This window comes from Halichoerus grypus, chromosome 1 (assembly GCF_964656455.1).
Source record: "Halichoerus grypus chromosome 1, mHalGry1.hap1.1, whole genome shotgun sequence".
Lineage (NCBI taxonomy): Eukaryota > Metazoa > Chordata > Mammalia > Carnivora > Phocidae > Halichoerus > Halichoerus grypus.
In genome coordinates this window covers 122,511,678-122,531,470 of record NC_135712.1, presented here as the reverse complement: position 1 = coordinate 122,531,470, position 19,793 = coordinate 122,511,678, and the positions used below count along the sequence as shown (strand labels likewise).

Genomic DNA, 19,793 nt, shown 5'->3' with positions numbered 1-19,793 from the left:
TTCTTCTTTGACACATGAAGTTTTAGAAGTTCCCAAACAGGAGGTTTTTAACAAGCTCTTTTTATAATGATTGTCAGAGAATATGGTTGTAGGATATCAAGTACATGAAAGTTATTGAGACTTTATCACCTCACATTGGTAATTTTTATATATGTTCCATTATATATGTATTCTGCTTAGAAGTAATATTGGTGTCTATTTATTAGATCAGACTCAATGGTTTTGATGTCAGTTCTTATCTAGTCTTATTAATTTTTTTGTATCCTTATTACTGAGATAAAGTTAAAAATTATCCTCTGTGACAATGGATTTGTCACATTTTTTTTGTGGTTCTGTCAGTCTATTTTGGAACTATGTTAATAGGTACATATAAGTTTGGCTGTTATGTATATTTAATAAAACCTTCAATTGTGTAGTGAACTTCTTTATTACTGGTAATGGTTTACCTAAGTGGTTTGCTCTTTTTGTGTATTATTAATATAGCTACACCAGTTTTGTCTTGATTAGTATTAGTATTGCCTGTTTTTGTTTATGTTTTTTTCATATTTTTTCCTTTCAACCTTTCAGTTCTCTTAGGTTTTTATGTGTATCTTTTTTGAAAAGCATGTAGACTACTCCTAGACCTTATAAAAATGTTTTATATGTGGTTACAGTGTAGCTGAAGCTGCTGAAAGATGGCAGAAGAAGTGGTGGTAGTAGCCAAATTTGATTATGTGGCCCAGCAAGAACAAGAGCTGGACATCAAGAAGAATGAGAGATTATGGCTTCTGGATGACTCTAAATCCTGGTGGCGAGTTCGAAACTCCATGAATAAAACGGGTTTTGTGCCTTCTAACTATGTGGAGAGGAAAAACAGTGCTCGGAAAGCATCTATTGTAAAAAATCTAAAGGATACCTTAGGTAAGTTATTTTTGTATTAAAACACCAATAATACTTTCTTTTAAATGGATGCTAGAGCTTGGTTCTTTGTATAGAATTTTGGCAGCATTGGGCAGAATTGACTAGAAAAGGCCAAGACTAGAATTTCAGCTAGGCCAGGTAGGTTTGCTCATAGCAGGGATTCAGCCAAGTCAGAAGAGCAGTAAAGGCCATAAGTGTTAGTGGGCAGTTTCTATAAATCTAGCTGGTGTTCAAGGGCCAGACCAGGGTGGTGCCCATGAGCGGACTGAATCTGATCCTCTAGCCGGGACCCCTTGAACTGTGAGTGCCTGTTGGGGTTTAGGTAAATTCTGCATCTAATTGAGACAGGGATAAATGAGGGAGATTCAGAATTGCCTCCTTGGCATTAAGGCAGTTTTTTTTAACATGGCACATTGCTGTATTTTAACCTTTAATAGCTTACATTTTGAATTTTGCTTTTAAAAACAAACCATCATTTTGTTTTTGCATTTGATAAGAGAGTTTTAAATTGTGGATTATTACTGTAGATTACCATCTACAAAGCTGATTTCTTATTTTGTTTTTCTTTTTTCCCCCTTTTTCTTCCTCTAACTGTAAAGTTTGTTTGTTTTTACTAGCTCTCCATTAGGGCCAGAGATAATGGAACCCGCTTCACAGTGGGCTTGGCTGAGCTGATAGGAAGGAAATATGCACAGATGAGGACTGGCCTCTTTCTTTTTTCTTTTAATTAAACTCCTACTTGGCTGACAGGAAGGAATGGGAGGGACAGAATTTCATTTTTGGTATTCAGGCAAACATGCTGTTACTTAATGGTTCTTTGTATATATGTGGATGAGAAAGTAAAATTTCTCTTTGCAGAAATAGTTTGGGAGTAATGTGGCATGATTGACAAATATGAAATATTATTGACCAACTGCTTTATATTAGCTTTATTTTTTATTCAGCATTATTGTTATTCTAGAGTGTTCTTTCAGATACCAGCAATAGATGACAAATCTTTTATTTTTAACACTGTAAAATAGCCAAAACCAAAATATAGTACGACTCAAATATAAAATATTTTAATATTGGTTTGTGAGTGAATAACATTTCTAGTATTCTTTTTTTTTTTTTTAAAGATTTTATTTATTTATTTAAGACAGAGAGAATGAGAGAGAGAGAGAGAGAGAGCACATGAGATGGGGGAGGGTCAGAGGGAGAAGCAGACTCCCTGCCGAGCAGGGAGCCCGATGCGGGACTCGATCCCGGGACTCCAGGATCATGACCTGAGCCGAAGGCAGTTGCTTAACCAACTGAGCCACCCAGGCGCCCCATTTCTAGTATTCTAAAGGTAGTTTAATAAAGGGAGTTATTAATCTGGATTTTCACCATGAGTTTTAACTGCTGTATTTGAGGTTACCTTTTATTAAGATTTTAATAATTAGCAAATAAGACCATTATTATTAGTTTTTAAGTGAAGGACAAATCAGAAAGAGATTATCCTTGACAAGCTGAAGAGACCATAGTTAGAGCCAGGAACTTCTGATTTTGTAAATATTGGACACTTATTTAAAGCATGTAGATCAGAGATATTAGGGAAAATTAAGGTAACTTCTATGAAGGGAAGTATGCCTCATAGTGATGAAGGCACAAAAAGGATTAGGGCTACCCTAGGTAGACTTTTTTGTTCCTTTTTAAAAGGATACTAGTTTCCTGGGACTAGAGCAAATGTTTAAACAGAAGATCATGAAAAACGTAATATCATAGAGCAAAATGGAAATATATCCCAGTTTTAGATATTACTGCATATAAACTTAAAAAGCCCAACTGGATAGAATTTTTATTATTTGTTAATACGCCTGGGAAACCTTCCATACTATTTTCTGATATTATTGAGACGATTTTGGAAAGACTATATCCATTTAAGTCCTAGAATATCTCTGTTAACTTTATTACTATATTATAGTTATTGCTGTCTATATTGCAGGATACTTGAAAACATTGTTTTAAGTTAATGATCTTTTAGTTCTCCTATATAATGATGTAATTCCAGCTTTTGTATCAGATAGCCTTCTTTTTCTCAGAATTTCTGAACCCCTTTTTGATAACTTAAATGTCCTATGTGGTTAATGGATTTGTTTCACAATGATTGTGCTGGTGGAGACATTGTTTGAAAAATAAGAAAGAAAAGGAGAAAACAAAGGAGAGAGTGAATGTATGAATGTATTTTCAACTATTGAAAATATATGCTTTAAAACGTCTTCCAAAATAAGTTTGAATAATAAGGTAACATTTGTGGCCATGATGATATACTTGTTTTACAGGTTCTGTTATAGTTCAGTGGGGGGAAAGTTTTAGAAAGAGAGAAGCCTCAGAAAAACTTTCTATTGCCTGGGTGTAGGCCAAGTCACATGGATTGGGTGTGGGGAGTTTCAGTGTTGCAGAACAGACCAGGAAGCTCACTGAGAATTATCCTGAGCTGTGTTAACAAACTGACAAAAGAGAACACGGGATTTTTATTCAAAATGGATTGGTTAAACGTCTTTAAAGACTTTTTCAGTAAGTTCATCTGTTTATTAAATCCATAGTTTTCTTGTAGTTTTTGAATTCGATTTTTCACTTTAAAGAATTTAAAGAAAAACTGTATGGAACCTGGTATGTTTATATAATAGACTGGTGCTTTATACTGTTTATGAAACATAAGCTAAATGATTGGTGATACTTCAAATAATATTAGTTTTGACTTGTTAAGTAATATGGTTTTAAAATATTTTAGTATCAGTGTTTAAAAATAAAGAGAAAAAGGATATAAATGAGTTTGCAGTTTTAATTTGGTAACTTTGAACTTAGCATAGACGTTTGAAGTGAATTAAATTATAACATTAAAAATATGAGGAAAGAAAGTATTAGGTGAGCCAAGTTCCTTCATCCTCAGTATTTAAATTAACATTGTTTTAGTACTTTTTACTTAGATTTTAGAGGAACAATATAGACGATAACATTTAATAAAGCAGTAAAGAGAATGTTTTGATTTAATCAATGTAGGATTGCTAGAAATGGCTCTTTTGGTAATTGTGAGATTTGATATTTTGAAATGAGTCTTGAGAGCAGCTGCATACAAAGAAAATGAAAGCACTGAAAGAAACTAGTGAATTATTGGGATTGTTTTGAGTCCAGGTCATAATGTAATACTGATACTAACTTACCAGAGCCTAATGTGTATATTTGCTAATGGCCTTTTTATGATCTTATGATAGTGAACTTGATTTGATCTCTTTGAACATTTGTTTGGTGTTTCTAGAAGAATGAACAGAGGAGTTGTTGTAGAAGTCTCATGCATAAGGAATCTAAGGAAACAAAGAGTAACCTGTTGAGATTTCATTTTCAGTCAGAATGGAAAAGGAGCAAGTACTTTGTTGAGAAAGAATATGTAATTGTAATATTAAGATTCATTTGTTTCTTTAGTTAACTTTGGTGGCCAAGTGAATCCTGGAATACCTCTCTTTTGTTTACTTTTTGGAAAGTTAATACATTTTTAGATCCACTTTTTGGGTTAGTTTTCCTTTTGGAAAGTTATTAATTTATTCATTTGTTTTATCAACATATTTTTCTTGAGAACCTACTGCAAGCCAGACAAAAATCATAGAATGAAAAACTAAGACTAACTTGCATAGAATTTACATGGTGAGGAGGTAGATGGAGGTTGTTATTTAATATTAATACAGTGGATTTCATATCTTGGTTTGGTCATAAGTGATGGTCACTTGGTGGTCATAAGTGACCATAAATCAACCAGAAATGGTGTAAAAAGCATCATTGATACAGTGATTCATTATATACCATCAGTACAGTGATAAAATTATCATTCTCTCTGTTGTCTCAGAAAGTCGATAATCTTACATACATTTGTAGACCTGAGGGTCAGGGTTTGAGATTTGCAACCAAGATACTCCTTTTTTCGTTACCTGCAGCAACCCAAAATTTGTATTTATTTTGCTTTGCAGTAGAAGATACAGTAAATGTGCTCCTTGTGTGGTGGCTAGAGTAAACAAAGAGGGTACAGTATTTTAGATAAAACAGAGAATAATAAAAAATAATAATTTATCTTATTTCATGTAGATGAAATGAACAGATAAAAATACAAAAATTTAAATAAAAACTTGTAATGGAAAGAACACCATATATTTGTATTTAGAATTCCCTAGTTTTGCTCCCAGATGTACCACTTATTTAACCATGTGGCAAGGGGTATATAACTAAACTTTCCTGATTTCTTATTATTTGTGAAGGAGAGTTGGGCAAGACTAGATGATCACGGAATGTCCCTTCCAACTCTAAAAGTCTTACAGTCCTGGTAAAACAACTGATAAGTCTTACATGTGATAGAAATCAAGGGAAAATCCATGAGGGAGAAGCTGGTTTTGAAGAAGTAGGAATGTAAAAACCAGAACTACAGTTCCTTAAAGAATTAGAATCAGTAATACTTTCTTTGGCCTCATTCTGTTGAACATTTATTTAGTCAGTGATTTAGATGGAGGGAAGATGACATGCTTAAAGAAAAGAAGACTGAGGCCAAAAGAATAACTAATAAATTTAGTTCAGATATATATTTGAAAGGTAAAAACTGAGATAGAAATAAATAAGGTGAATAGGGACAGACGTTATAATGTAAAATTCTACATTAAGGTTTTTTTTTTTTTTTAAAAGATTTTATTATTTATTTGACAGAGAGAGACACAGCAAGAGAGGGAACACATGCAGGGGGAGTGAGAGAGGGAGAAGCAGGCTTCCCACAGAGCAGGGAGCCTGTTGTGGGGCTTGATCCCAGGACCCTGGGATCATGACCTGAGCCGAAGGCAGGTGCTTAACGACTGAGCCACCCAGGCGCCCCTCTACATTAAGTTTTTAAAGGGAATTGAAAAGATTACTGAGAACCTGGCCTGGCAGGATTTTATATGAGTAAGAGCTGCTATGAGGTCATGATCTCGGGGTCGTGGGATTGACCCCGCATTGGGCTCCACACTAGGTGTGGAGCCTGCTTAAGATTCTCTCTCCCTCTCCCTCTGCCCTTCTCCCCGCTCTAAAAATTAAACAAAAGAAAGACTGCTATGATATTGTGGGTGCTAAAGAATTTCAATGCAGTGCATGATAGATCTATGTCGTTCAAGTGAAAGGATGCAAATAGCTACTTTTTGTGTGTGCTGGCCAAATGAGACATGACGTAGTTTATCCACTTTGGATAGGTATACTTTAACAGTGGTATTGAGAAACTTGGATGCTTCCAAATACTGGCATCCAGCATATCAAGGATTTGGAAACCAGGTTATATAAAAGTAGTTATGTGTAAAAAGATTTGCCTTAGGAAAAAGACAACTGTCATGTGAGTGGAATATTCACAATGCTTAAACAGATTCTTAAAAACTTGGAGGAGTTAATAATACATTGTTTTGGTCAAGAAACAGTGCTATAGGAGGAGAGAAATAAGATCAGTGGGTAGGAGTGAGGGGCAGATTGGAAGCTATACTAACACTTGGTTTTTCTTTGAACAAAGCTAATGATAAAAATGACTACCTCATTGTTGAATGAGCACATCTTCAGTGCTCAGACCTGAGCATTCCCTCCCAACCCTGGCCAAGTCTAGCTATAAAATGGAATAATAAAGATTTTAAGTGTTTTTGAAAAATTAAATGCCAGAAGCACTAGGAGTAATAACTACCATTGATTAACAGAGTGCCTGCTCTGTGCTATGTACTGTGCTGGGGACTTTACGTATAAACTTCTTTAAACAAATGTTGGAAGGTAGGTACTTCTACACACCACCATTTCACAAACCTGAAAACTGGAGTTAAAATGAAGATTAAATAACTCAACGAAGATCAGATGAACCAGTAAGTAGCAGGACTAAAATTTTGTTAGAGTTTTCCTAGTGTACCCATTATGACTAAAGAGTAGAGAAAGAATTAGAATCAGATAAGCAATGGATTAGAAAGATTTGATGCAAGGGGGACTAAGATTAGGAGGATTGTGAACTAACTATGAAGTTGAGAAGAATTTAGAAAAGTTAATACCTTGATCTGGGTGGGGGGGCGCCTGCTTGTTGTGGATGATCTCATTGTTGCTGATTGAGAAATTAAGAGATACTGATATTTTACATTTGCATAATTTTGTAAAGTACTTTTCCATGGATTCTCTCATTGGTACCAGGAAATTGGAAAGACCATTTTTTAGCAGTAGAGACAAAAGGGCAATAAACAGGTTCTTCTCAAAGAATTGTAAGTAGGGGAGAGAAAAGCAGCCTATTGATTATGCATGTATTTGTCAGTCAGTCACATGATAAACACTAATGGAACACTTAATATGGGCTAGGCATTGGGGATGGAGCAGTGATTAAACACGTGTTTGTTCTCAAAGAAGTAAATATTGGTATACAGAGGATCAAACAGTACATTAAAAATATTTACAAAGAATAGTAATGGCACAAGAGAGAAATACATCCGTTCTGTTTGGGGAGAGAGGGAAATCTCCAGTGAGAAGAAGATACCTTGTTTGAGTCTTGAAGAATGAGGGGGCATGTGTTTGAGGTGAAAAAAAAAACGTCATAGGCAAAGACTCAGAGTCTTGAAAAGATCTGGGGCTTTGGGGTACTGAGGAGCTTATATGTCTTAGCATTAGTATGAGGTTAAAGAAATGCTCATGAGATCACAGAGGGCTTTGTGCTGCATAGGAAACAAATATTCTAAGCTTTTGTTTTTTTCCCTGAAATATTTCTGGCTTCTGCAATTAAAATAGGTTGTTTTTGGTGTTTTTCCACTTGGAAGTTTAATGGGTGGGTCTGTCCAAAAATTCTTCATTCTTTTTTTTGACAATATATAATTAGTCTTAGGCATCTTTTTCAGAATTAAAAAAAAAACATTTTGGAACTAGCCGTTAGCTTCAAGTTTAAATTTGTATTTGCTTATATCACTCTTCAGTTTTAATCAACCTAACATTTATTGAGCATCTGGTATATGCACAGTTCTAAATAGTATAGGAAATGAAAAAGATCAGTGAGACATGGAATGCTCTTCCTTTCTGGAAGCTGCTGGCTATAGTAGATAAGCTTGAAAGACAAACACAAGAAATGTTACAATACAAGTACCTCACAAGTACAAAGTACTAGAGTGCTTTAAAAAGGAGAGCTTACATTATTGGGAGATGATGGTGGGAAATGAAGGATGTTGGAAAACACAAAATGGGAAGTGAATAAAATAAAATTGTTACTTGAAGTGGCGCTTCTTGAATGGGTAGATTTTTGATAGGCAGAAGTTTTTTTTGTTTTTTTTTGTTTAGATTTTATGTATGTATGTATGTGACAGAGAGAACACAAGCAGGGGGAGCAACAGAGGGGAGGGAGAGGGAGAAGCAGGCTCCCTTTTGAGCAGGGAGCCCGATGCGGGGGGTCAATCCCAGGACCCGGGGATCCCATGACCTGAGCCTAAGGCAGATGCTTACCCGACCAAGCCACCCAGGTACCCCAATAGGCAGAAGTTTTAATAGGTTTTGGAAAGAAACTAGCAAACAAGGCAAACGAAATACTGAAGGTTGAAATATTATTTATTCCTGGGTTTTTAAGTGGCCCATTTTTATTGAGATTTAGGATAGTTTCATTGCAGGTTATTACGGAAAGAATATTTTATTTAACAATTACTATATGTAATATGCTATTATTTTACATTATTCACTTTTTAAAAATTTATTTACTTCTTATAACACTGTGACAGTAAGTGGTGTTTTCTCCATTTCTAAGCTCAGAAAAGTGAAATAGTTTGCTCAGGTTTCCACAGTAAGTGGTATAGCTGGGATTTGAACCCAAAGGCTCATTCAAAGTCTATGCTGTTTTTTGGGACGCCTGGGCGGCTCATTCGGTTAAGCGTCTGCCTTTGGCTTGAGTTGTGATCCTGGGGTCCTGGGATCAAGTCCTGCATCGTGCTCCCTGCTCAGCGGGGAGCCTGCTTCTCCCTCTGCCTGCCGCTCCCCCTCCTTGTGTGTGCTCTCTCTCTCTGTCAAATAAATAAAATCTTTTAAAAAAAAATTACAAAGTCTTTGCTCTTTTCAGTACTCTATACCATAAGCCTAGAAAGGAAGAGTGAGGACATTCTGGAGAGGGCTATAGATTCTAGGAAGAGTATTTCTCTTAATTTGATAGTCAATAAAGAGCCACTGTTGACTTCTGAGCAATAATGTCATGTGATTGCAACTGTATTTATGGATGATGGGTTGGAGTGGGATGGATTGGATTAGTAAGGAAACTAGTTTAGAGGGTTATTGAAGACTCAAACACAACAAAATGGGCCTGAAATAGCATGGGAATAGTGGGAATGGAAAGTGTTGGCAGAAAGGAAGTACGGATTTTATGTGGGAATCTTTTAAGAAAAAATTTTTATGAGGTAAAATTCATATAACAAAATCATTTTAAAGTGTACATTTCAGTGGTATTTAGTATACTAACAGTGTTGTGCAACCATCACCCTCCCTTCATCCCCTGGCAATTGCTAATCTGCTCTCTGTATATATGAATTTACCTATTCTGGCTATTTCATGTAAATGGAATTATACAATATGTGATCTCTTGTGTCAGGTTTCTTTCAGTTGGCATCCTGTTTTTGAGGTTCATCTATGTTGTAGCATGTGTCGGTACTTCATCCCTTTTATGGCTGAATAATACTCCATTATATGGATATATACCACATTTTGTTTATCCATTAATCTGTTGATGGGCATTTGGGTTGTTTCTACCTTTTTGTTACTGTGTATAGTGAAGCTATGAACATTTGTGTACAAGTGTTTGAATATGTATTTTTGGTTCTTTTGAGTATATACCTAGGAGTGGAATTAATGGATCATGTGGTAATTACGTTTTTTAACATTTTGAAGGGACCATTAAATTGTTTTCCACAGCAGTTGTACCATTTTACATTTTAGTCAACAGGGTAGGAAGGGTTCCAGTTTTATCCATATCCCCATCAACACTTGTTATTTTCTTTTTTTTTTTTAGTTTGGTTTTGTTTTGTTATAGATATCCTGATAGGTGTGAAGTGGTATTTCATTGTGTTTTGATTTGCATTTTAACAAAGATGGTGAACATCTTTTCATGTGTTTTGGGGGCATTTGTATATCTTTGTTGGGGAAATGTTTGTTCAAGTCCTTTGCCTGTTGTTAAAGTAGGTTCTTTTTGCTTCTGGGTTCTAAGAGTTCTTTATATGTTCTGGATATAGACCTTAGACTGTAATCTTTTTTAAATTATTATTGTTTGTGCTTTAGGGGTCACAAGAATTCATTGCTAACTCCCAGGTCATAAAGATTTTCCCCGATAGTTTTAAAATTTTAACTCTTACATTTGAGTAATTGATCCATTTTGAGTTAATTTTTTTTTGTCATGCGAGGTAGGAGTATAGCTTCATTCTTTTGTACATGGATATCCATTTCTTCCAGCACCATTTGTTGAAGAGCCTGTTGTTTCCTCCATTAAATGGTCTTGGCACCCTTGTTGAAATCAATGGACCGTGGATGTATGAGTTTATCTCAGGACTCTCAGCTCTATTCTTTTGGTCTATATGTCTGTCCTTTTGTGCTAGTACCATACTGTTTTGATTACTTTGTGGCTTAGAAGTGAGTTTTGAAATTGGGAAGTGTGAATCCTCCAGTTTTGTTTTCATTTTTTCATTTTCGGGGGTTGGGGGCAAAGGGAGAGGGAGAGAGAGAGAGAGAATCTTAAGCAGGCTCCATGCCCAGTATGGAGCCCAACACGAGGCTCGATCTCACAACCCTAAGATTGTGCCCTAGCTGAAATCGAGAGTCATTGCTTAACCAACTAAGCCACCCAGGTGCCCCATTGTTTTCATTTCGTAGGATTGTTTTGGTTATTTGGTGTGCCTTGCAATTCCATATGAATTTTAGAATCAGCATTTCCATTTCTGCAAAAAAGGAGTATTGGAACTTTGATAAGGATTACATGGAATCTATGGATCACTTTGGGTAGTATTGCCATTTAAAAATATTGAACCCTCAAATCCATAAACACAATGTCTTTTCATTTATTTAGGTATACTTTAATTTCAGCAATATTTTGTAGTGTTCAGTATACTGGTCTTGTACCTCCTTGATTAAAAAACTTAACCTGTGTATTTTATTATTAATGCTATTATAAATGGAATTGTTTTCTCAATTTCCTCTTCAAATTGTTCACTGCTAGTGTATAGAAATGCAACTGTTTTTTGTGTGTTGATTTTGTATCTTGCAACCTTGATAAATTTGTTTCCTCTAACATTCTTTTGGTGTGGGTTTTTTTAGGATTTTCTGTATATATGATCATGTCATCTGCAAATAAAGATTATTTTACTTCTTCCTTTCTTGTTTGGATCTCTTTTATTTCTTTTTCTTGCTTACTTGCCCTGGCTAGCACTTCCAGTACACTGTTGAATAGAAGCGGCTGAAAGGGTATCCATGTCTTATTCCTGATCTTAGCTTTCAGTCTTTTACTATTGAGTGTGATGGTAACTTTTTTTTTTTTTTTTTAAATAAATGCCCTTTATGATGTTGAGGAAATTCCCTTGTATTCCTAGTTGGCTGATACTTTTTATCATGAAAGGATGTTAGATTTTATCCAATGCTTTTCTACATCATTTGAAATGGTCACGTGTGTTTTTTTCCTTCCTTATATTAATGTGGTATATAATATTGATTTTCATATTGTTGAATAGATGAACTACTCTTCCATTCCCAGGACAAATATCCCTTTGTCATGATATACATTCCTATGAATATGCTGCTATATTGTTTGTTAGTATAGATGATCCCTATTTTGGGGGCACCTGGGTGGCTCAGTCGTTAAGCGTCTGCCTTCAGCTCAGGTCATGATCCCAGGGTCCTGGGATCGAGCCCTGCATCGGGCTCCCTGCTCAGCGGGAAGCCTGCTTCTCCTTCTCCCACTCCCCCTGCTTGTGTTCCTGCTCTCACTATCTCTCTCTCTCTGTCACATAAATAAATAAAATCTTTAAAAAAAAAATGTTTAGATGATCCCTATTTTTTGCAGGTTCCATATTTGTGAATTTGCCTACTTGCTAAAATTTATTTCTAAGCCCAAATTGATAATTGTGGTGCTTTTGTGGACATGTACAGAGTGGCAAAAATCTTGAGTTGCCTGATGCACATGTTGCCAGCTGATGTTGAACAAGGGTGATGCTTAACCAACTGCACCACCCAGGCTCCCCCTAGAATTCCATCTTTATACGTTGTATGCCCATTAACCTAGATTTAAAATTACTGTTTTATACGTTTGTATCTTAAATCATATAGGAAAAAAGGATTTATAAGCCAAAAATGTAATATTACTGGCTCTTATATTTATGAATGAAGCTACCTTTACTATTGTTCTTTATTTCTTCATATGGCTTCAAGTTACTGTTTAGTGTCTTTTCATTTTATTTTATTTTTTTTAAAGATTTTATTTATTCGAGAGAGTGAGAATGAGAGAGAGAGAGCATGAGAGGGGGAAGGGGGCAGAGAGAGAAGCAGACTCCCTGCTGAGCAGGGAGCCCGATGTGGGACTCAATCCTGGGACTACAGGGTCATGACCTGAGCCGAAGGCAGTTGCTTAACCAACTGAGCCACCCAGGCTCCCATGTCTCTTCATTTTAGCATGGAGAACTTTCTTTAGCATTTCTTGCTCCTTCAGTTTTTGTTTAGGAGTGTCTTAATTTCTCCTTTGGTTTTGAAGGACAGTTTTGCTGGGTATAGAATTCTTGGTTGACAGTTTTTTCTTCTATCATCAGATTCTGCCTCCTTCCTAGGGTTTGTTGCTTTTTATTATAGGTTGTTGTGTGCTTGTTTAGTGAGTTTTCTAAGCTATTTTTGTAAAGTCTGTATTCTTTGTCATGTGTGGCCTCTGAAGTTGGGTGTTCTGTCTTTTCCTTCCCAGCGTTTTCATTCTGTCTGTTCCTTGTCCCAGTTGTTGTCCCTTGCCCCAGGCTGCTGCATCAATTAAATGATTTCAGTAAAAGAATGAGAATGTTCCAGGTCCAGTGAAACCAAGGCAAGCCTTTGTGCCAGTCCTTCACGTGGCTGCCAGATAGGTTGTGAAACCCAGCATCACAATTCTTTGAGAATAAGATCTGTGTTGCTTTCTCTGGCATTAGGAGTGCCAGTTGCTGCCTCAAAGCCACTACTGATTTGGGATGTAAGAGATGGTAGACAGGCAATTTAAAATGCCACAGCATTCTCTTACTACAAAGCAGCAACTTCTTTTCCCACTAATCCTTGCCCTAGTTTTTGTAAGGTTGTTTTTTTTTATTAGATTCCAGAGTTCTGTAAAAGTTGATTCTGACATTATCTGCCAGCTCATATTAATTGTTTTTTTTTGGATGGATGGAGCCCTAGAATTCCCTACTCTGCCAGAAATCCCTGATGTGGGGAATTTTCAGGATATCATTAACCACTAGTAAGGAAGTTGGGAGGCAGGGAATTGATTTATGGGCATGGGAGAGGTTATTTTTATTTGAACATGAGTGTTGTATTTGAGGTGCTAATAGTACAATCTGTAGATGTCTAGTGACAGTTGGAATTGTAGTGCTTGAATTCCAGAAAGAGCTTAGACCTGCAGAGAGACCTTGGAACCTTCTATACAGAAGTTACAGAAAATAAAAGTATAAGATATCCTTGAAGTAGAAAGGAAGTCCAGGCATCATATCTTGGGAAACACTTTCAACTGAGGAATCTATTCACTTTTTCATTCAGCAAACATTCACTTGTTCCTATTGTGTGGGCGCTGGAGATAAGAAAGGTATTAAGATCCAATTTTCTACCAGGAAACTCACTCTCATATTAAGGAAGGCAAGAAAATAAGTACAATACAATTTTGTAACAAGGTTTAGAGAAGCCCAGACAGAGATACACAAGAATATCTAAAAAGGTAAGACAGGAGACTCTCAAGGGAGTTAAAGGAGAAAACAATAGAATAATCTATGATCTTGGTTGCTGCATAGAGAGTTTAAAAAGAATGAGGGCTCTAAAAGTACTGATTTGGCAGTAAAGAGATGACACAGTTTTTATAAGAATGGTTTAATTGAGTAGTTTGGTAGAATGGTAGAGATTAAAGGACCAGATCATAAGGAGTTAGGAGTGAATGAATGGTGAAGAAGTTGAAGGAAAAAAAGAGGCAGCTTTTTAAAGAATGGTGTAATTCAAAAGGAGTAGCAGAATTGAAGTAACTTTATTTTGGAATAGAAGTGATCTGTGAGTATGATTTTAGACAGTAGAAGGGACTGAGTAGGAGGGAAACAAGGATGGCCAAGAGTCCCAAAAGAGGCAGGAAAGGTGATATTTAAAAACCCAGGAGGATCAGAGATTGGAAACTTGCATGAAGAAAAAGAGTGAGGGTAATAAGAAAGTTTTGAGATTGTGGGAAGGTACAAGAAGTTTTATCTAGGAATGCCTCTGTTTTCTCAGTAAAAGCAGAATACAAAATCATGTGCTAAGAAATGATCAGTAGTGAAAACACATGACAAAAATTGACGTAGCATACATTTATGATGGTAGTACCATGTGGTGCTTTTCTCATTTCTTTCAACAAATATATATTAAGCATCTACTGTATACTAAGCACTGTCTGAGATCTTTGGTGTTATATCTGTGAACAAAGTAAACAAAAATCCCTGCTCTTCTGTAGCTTGCATGTGAACAGGGTGAGGGTATACAAACAAGGAAATAATGTATTATTTTAAAATAAACATAATGAGGAAAATAGAGCAACATGGACCTGGGAACTAAGAAAGCAAATGGAAGGATTACCCAGACATAACTACAATCTTATATTACATATCAAGTTGTAATTTATTGTTCTATTTCCATACAGCTAATTGCAAAATTAGGTTGATAAAAGTAAGACAAGAATATGTACTTAGATTGTAGATATGAGAGAAATAATCTATATTTACATTTGGAAGAAATTTTTTTAAATTTAGGAAAACTGTCATTATGTTATACAATTATTTCAGCACCTTTGAGAGAAAAGTGAGAAGGTAAACTGTCATATAATAACTGCATTTACATGTTTGGTTATGAAAAGAATTTGTGAAGGAAGTCAAAAGGTACAACTTCCAATTATAAAATAAGTCATGAAGATGTAAAATAAAGGAAAAAAAGAAATTTGTTATCTATTAAGTTTAAAGGCTGAAAGAGCTACAGAGGTGAAGATCCTTTTTAAAGAATGAATAAATTGGGTTTTTTGGTTTTCATTATCTTATATTCTCTTCTTATTACTCTTTTTTTATGTGAACAGGCATTGGAAAAGTGAAAAGAAAACATAGTGTGCCAGATTCTGCATCTCCTGCTGATGATAGCTTTGTTGACCCAGGGGAACGTCTCTATGACCTCAACATGCCTGCTTATGTGAAATTTAACTACATGGCAGAGAGAGAGGATGAATTATCATTGATAAAAGGGACAAAGGTGATCGTCATGGAGAAATGCAGTGATGGGTGGTGGCGGGGTAGCTACAATGGACAAGTTGGATGGTTCCCTTCAAACTATGTAACTGAGGAAGGTGACAGTCCTTTGGGTGACCATGTGGGTTCTCTGTCAGAGAAATTAGCAGCAGTTGTCAATAACCTGAATACTGGGCAAGTGTTGCATGTGGTACAGGCTCTTTACCCATTCAGTTCGTCCAATGATGAAGAACTTAATTTTGAGAAAGGAGATGTAATGGATGTTATTGAAAAGCCTGAAAATGACCCTGAATGGTGGAAATGCAGGAAGATCAATGGAATGGTTGGTCTGGTGCCAAAAAACTATGTTACCATTATGCAGAATAATCCATTAACCTCAGGTTTGGAACCATCACCTCCGCAGTGTGATTACATTAGGCCTTCACTCACTGGAAAGTTTGCTGGCAATCCATGGTATTATGGGAAAGTCACCAGGCATCAAGCAGAAATGGCATTAAATGAAAGAGGGCATGAAGGTGATTTCCTCATTCGTGATAGTGAATCTTCGGTAAGTTGGTTTTCAAATAAATGGAAATAGAGCTCTGAGTATTAAAAAAAATAAATAGAAGATTGGAAGGGTTAAGTTTCTTCCCTAAAATTAACCAGGTGATAAGTTGGGACATAAATTTAGATGTTCTGAACCTAAAATCAGTGTTCTTCACAGTTGTATTTATTTTGGATAAAATATAGCCCTAGCAGTGATAACTACACTGGATTATTTGGCCTTGTTTAATTCTGTTTGTCTTGCCTTTCTGAAATATCTTCTCTTGCGTTAAACTGAAAAATGGAGAAAACTGAACCATGGCTTCTTCAGAGTAAAACAACACAATGAACTAAACTGGGAAAATACTTTTTTTTGAGAAAAAAGAGAGAGAGAGCATGAGTGGGGGGAAGGGCAGAGGGAGAGAGAGAGAGAATCTCAAGCAGGCTTCATGCTCAGTGCAGAGCATAATGTGGGGCTTGATATCACAACCCTGAGATCATGACCTGAGACGAGGTCATGACCTGAGATGAAATCATAAGTCGGATGCTTAACTGACTGAGCCACCCAGGCACACCTGGGAAAACATTTCTTAAATTGCATATTGGATGTGCTGTCATGCTTAGTAAAGGAAATCCCTAAATTAAAAAAAATTAAGTTTTAACTTTCTTCATAGATTGGTTGTTTGGAAGTTGGAAACCCTTAAATTATTTACCTCAAAAACCTATTTTAATACTCACTGTATTTGAAATGCATTTGCAATAAAAGATACATTTTTTCCAATACTAGTAAAACAGTAAAAGTATAAAACCATAAAATTGAATAATAATTATATGGGCTCTTTTGGTTAATGTTTAGGATATTAGAATTTGATGATATTTATTTCCCTTTAAAATGGTCTTTATTTTTCCTTTTAAAAGGATACCACTACTTTTCCACTTTTCAAAACATTAGTACTGGTTTTGTTTCTGTGTATGAGTTGTACAAAAGTGAACGTGTGATTGTGTAAAAGGTTGAAAGTCGGAAGAAAACCTATCTGTTTGGTGTGTGTGTGTGTGCACATGCATATGGTGTATATATGTTTATAAGAGGGAGGGAAGAAAGTAGAGAAGGAGAAACCAAGGCTAATTGAACTGCTTGATATGAAGTTCAGGAAATGGGGCCTATACATACCCCCTAAGGAAGAGCATGATCGATGATAGGGAAGAGTGGTGGGATTTGTTTTCTGTTAGATGCCTGACTTAACCCTGCTTTCCAGGACAAGCAATGGGCAAGAGGGGTTAGGAAGTGAGTGACCTCAGAGCAGGTGGTAAGAGTAACCATAGGTATAGGATGTTTCCAAGAAGCCCACTGTTTGAAACTTTGTCAGTAATTATATAAAAGGAGACTTTTTTAGACTGTTCAGAAAAGTATTAGCTTAAAACAAAACAAAACAAAAAACCTAAGAAAGTAGCTTGATTACAGAACACTGTATTTTCTTGTGGTGGGTAATTGAGCATAGATATTATCCAAAATACACCATTATTTTTAGCAGTAGAATTTTTAAAGTAAAGGTCTCAAACAGGCATATTGTGTTTGACCTGAGCAATGTTTTTTAAACATTCGAATTTGTTACCAGTATTTAAATACTGAGAGATTTATTATAAAAATTCAGATGACAGACTTCCTTTTAAAATTGGAAGGCCTGCCAGCATTACCCCTATTCCTACAAGGCAACAATCACAGCTAAGTGGCCACCTCCTTTAGATTGGCCATGCACTGTTCCTTCTCTCTATCCACACTGTCACTTGTTTACATGTCTTTTTACCCTTGTAGGCATTTGAGTTTATGACCTCTCATTAGTGTCTGTCATCTTTGAGAATTCAGAACATTGTCTCAGCTAGTCTGTAAGATAGCTACTATTAGCTCACATTAGCTCATGTTTTCTCATGTGTTTCTCCAGTTGTCTGGCAGGAGAGAAGATAGCTGTTGTGCTTCAGATGTTAAACTTTAAACTAAAGGATTTGCTGTGGGTGTTAGAGCATATTATTTAAGAGACTCTGGAGTTGGGGCGCCTGGGTGGCTCAGTCGTTAAGCATCTGCCTTCGGCTCAGGCATGATCCCAGGGTCCTGAGATCGAGCCCCTCATTGGGCTCCCTGCTCAGTGGGAAGCCTGCTTCTCCCTCTCCCACTCCCACTGCTTGTGTTCCCTCTCTCGCTGTCTCTCTCTCTCTGTCAAATAAATAAATAAAATCTTTAAAAAAAAAAAAAAAAGAGACTTTGGAGTCTGACTGCTTGAGTTTGAATCCTGGCTTTCTTGTTAACTAGATGGATGATTTTGAGGAATTTAGCTTCTCTTGGCCTGGATTTTCTCATCTCTGAAAGGGGTTGGTTGGAGGTATAAAGGAGATAATCTATGTAAATAATTTAGCATAGTGCCTAGTACTTAGCTAAAATTTGAGCACTTACTGTTATTAGTCTAATATAAAATGGATGTCTTTCAAAATGTTTACCCTGGGGCGCCTGGGTGGCTCAGTCGTTAAGCGTCTGCCTTCGGCTCGGGTCGTGATCCCGGGGTCCTGGGATCGAGTCCTGCATCGGGCTCCCTGCTTGGTGGGAAGCCTGCTTCTCCCTCTCCCACTCCCCCTGCTTGTGTTCCTGCTCTCGCTATCTCTCTCTGCTAAATAAATGAATGAAATCTTAAAAAAAAAAAAAAATGTTTACCCTATGTGTTTTTTTTCTCTTTTAGCCAAATGATTTCTCTGTATCACTAAAAGCACAAGGGAAAAACAAGCATTTTAAAGTCCAACTAAAAGAGACTGTCTACTGCATTGGGCAGCGTAAATTCAGCACCATGGAAGAACTTGTAGAACATTACAAAAAGGCACCAATTTTCACAAGTGAACAAGGAGAAAAACTGTATCTTATCAAGCATTTGTCATGATAATGCTGACCAGAAGTGACTGCCTCACAGCTATAATTCGTCATGTAATTAAAGACTGAGAAAATGTCAGTCCAGTCATGTTTGATTGGAAATCGCTTTCTGACCCTACATGAGAATTGACTATAATACATAAGTATTTTTATTATAACTCAGCCCATACATATATACTACGTATGCAAAGCATCTGCACAAAGCAGTTCCTTATCCTTGGTCTTCTGTTTTATTGTTTTCTTTGCTGTTTTTCTCTTTGCTTCTAATATTAAGGTTTTATATTTTGAAAAAAATAATGCAGATCAAAAGTCTTTACATGGAAGAATTTATTGGTTTATTTTCTTTATTTCCTTGTACGGGCACCATATTAGTCACTTCTGCAATGGTTTCTCTTCATATAAAATTATTATATCAGTATATGGCATATGCTAAAATAAATTTCTTGGACAATGTTTTTTTCTGTGACTAAATAGCAATAATAAATGGAAAATTAGAAATTATTTTCAGGTATTTGTTGTAAGCCATTGTAAATATCAAGTATGTTGTGTCTGCCATTTTAAAAAATTTATTCATTGTCTTCATTGTAAAGCAAAACAAATAGGACATACGTTTGAAAACGTATCTTGTACACTTTTAATTTACAGCTGTTGGAAACAAAAATCTCTAAATTTCTAAGATTTTTTGGGGGGTGCTTCTTTTCTGGTTATTCAAGAGAATAAAGCAGTCTCTGAGATATTTAGCTTTTCAAACTGTAAATGGATGCTCTAGTGTTATATATTACTTTTTCCCCTAGTGTTATTTTACCAAAGCATCTTGTATTGGGGTATATCTGTGTCAGTGTGAAAAAAGCTGTGGCCAGATATTGGGGAAATAGGAGGCAGTGAGATACTTGGTTTCCCTCCCACCTCTAAACATCAGTAATTATCAGGCATAGTATTTCTACTATTTTCATTTCCTCCTTTCAGCTTTGGGTTTTGTTGACTAAGACACTAAAATGGAT

General features: G+C 36.1%; 1 protein-coding gene across 5 annotated transcripts in view; it reads left to right on the top strand.

Moving 5' to 3' along the window:
* NCK1 (NCK adaptor protein 1) overlaps positions 1-19,293 on the top strand; it is a 72,359-nt gene extending 53,066 nt beyond the window's left edge. For 4 of the 5 annotated variants that reach the window (XM_036080949.2, XM_036080948.2, XM_036080953.2 and 1 more), the window contains 3 exons: positions 654-900; positions 15,194-15,906; positions 18,608-19,293. In XM_036080949.2, the coding sequence (XP_035936842.1) occupies positions 675-900; positions 15,194-15,906; positions 18,608-18,802 (1,134 nt within the window). In that variant the 5' untranslated portion in view covers positions 654-674 and the 3' untranslated portion in view covers positions 18,803-19,293. Of the gene's footprint in view, positions 1-653; positions 901-3,322; positions 3,439-15,193; positions 15,907-18,607 lie in introns of those variants that run through there. The other variant, XM_036080954.2, reaches the window with a different exon arrangement.
* Positions 19,294-19,793: the final 500 nt, after the last annotated feature.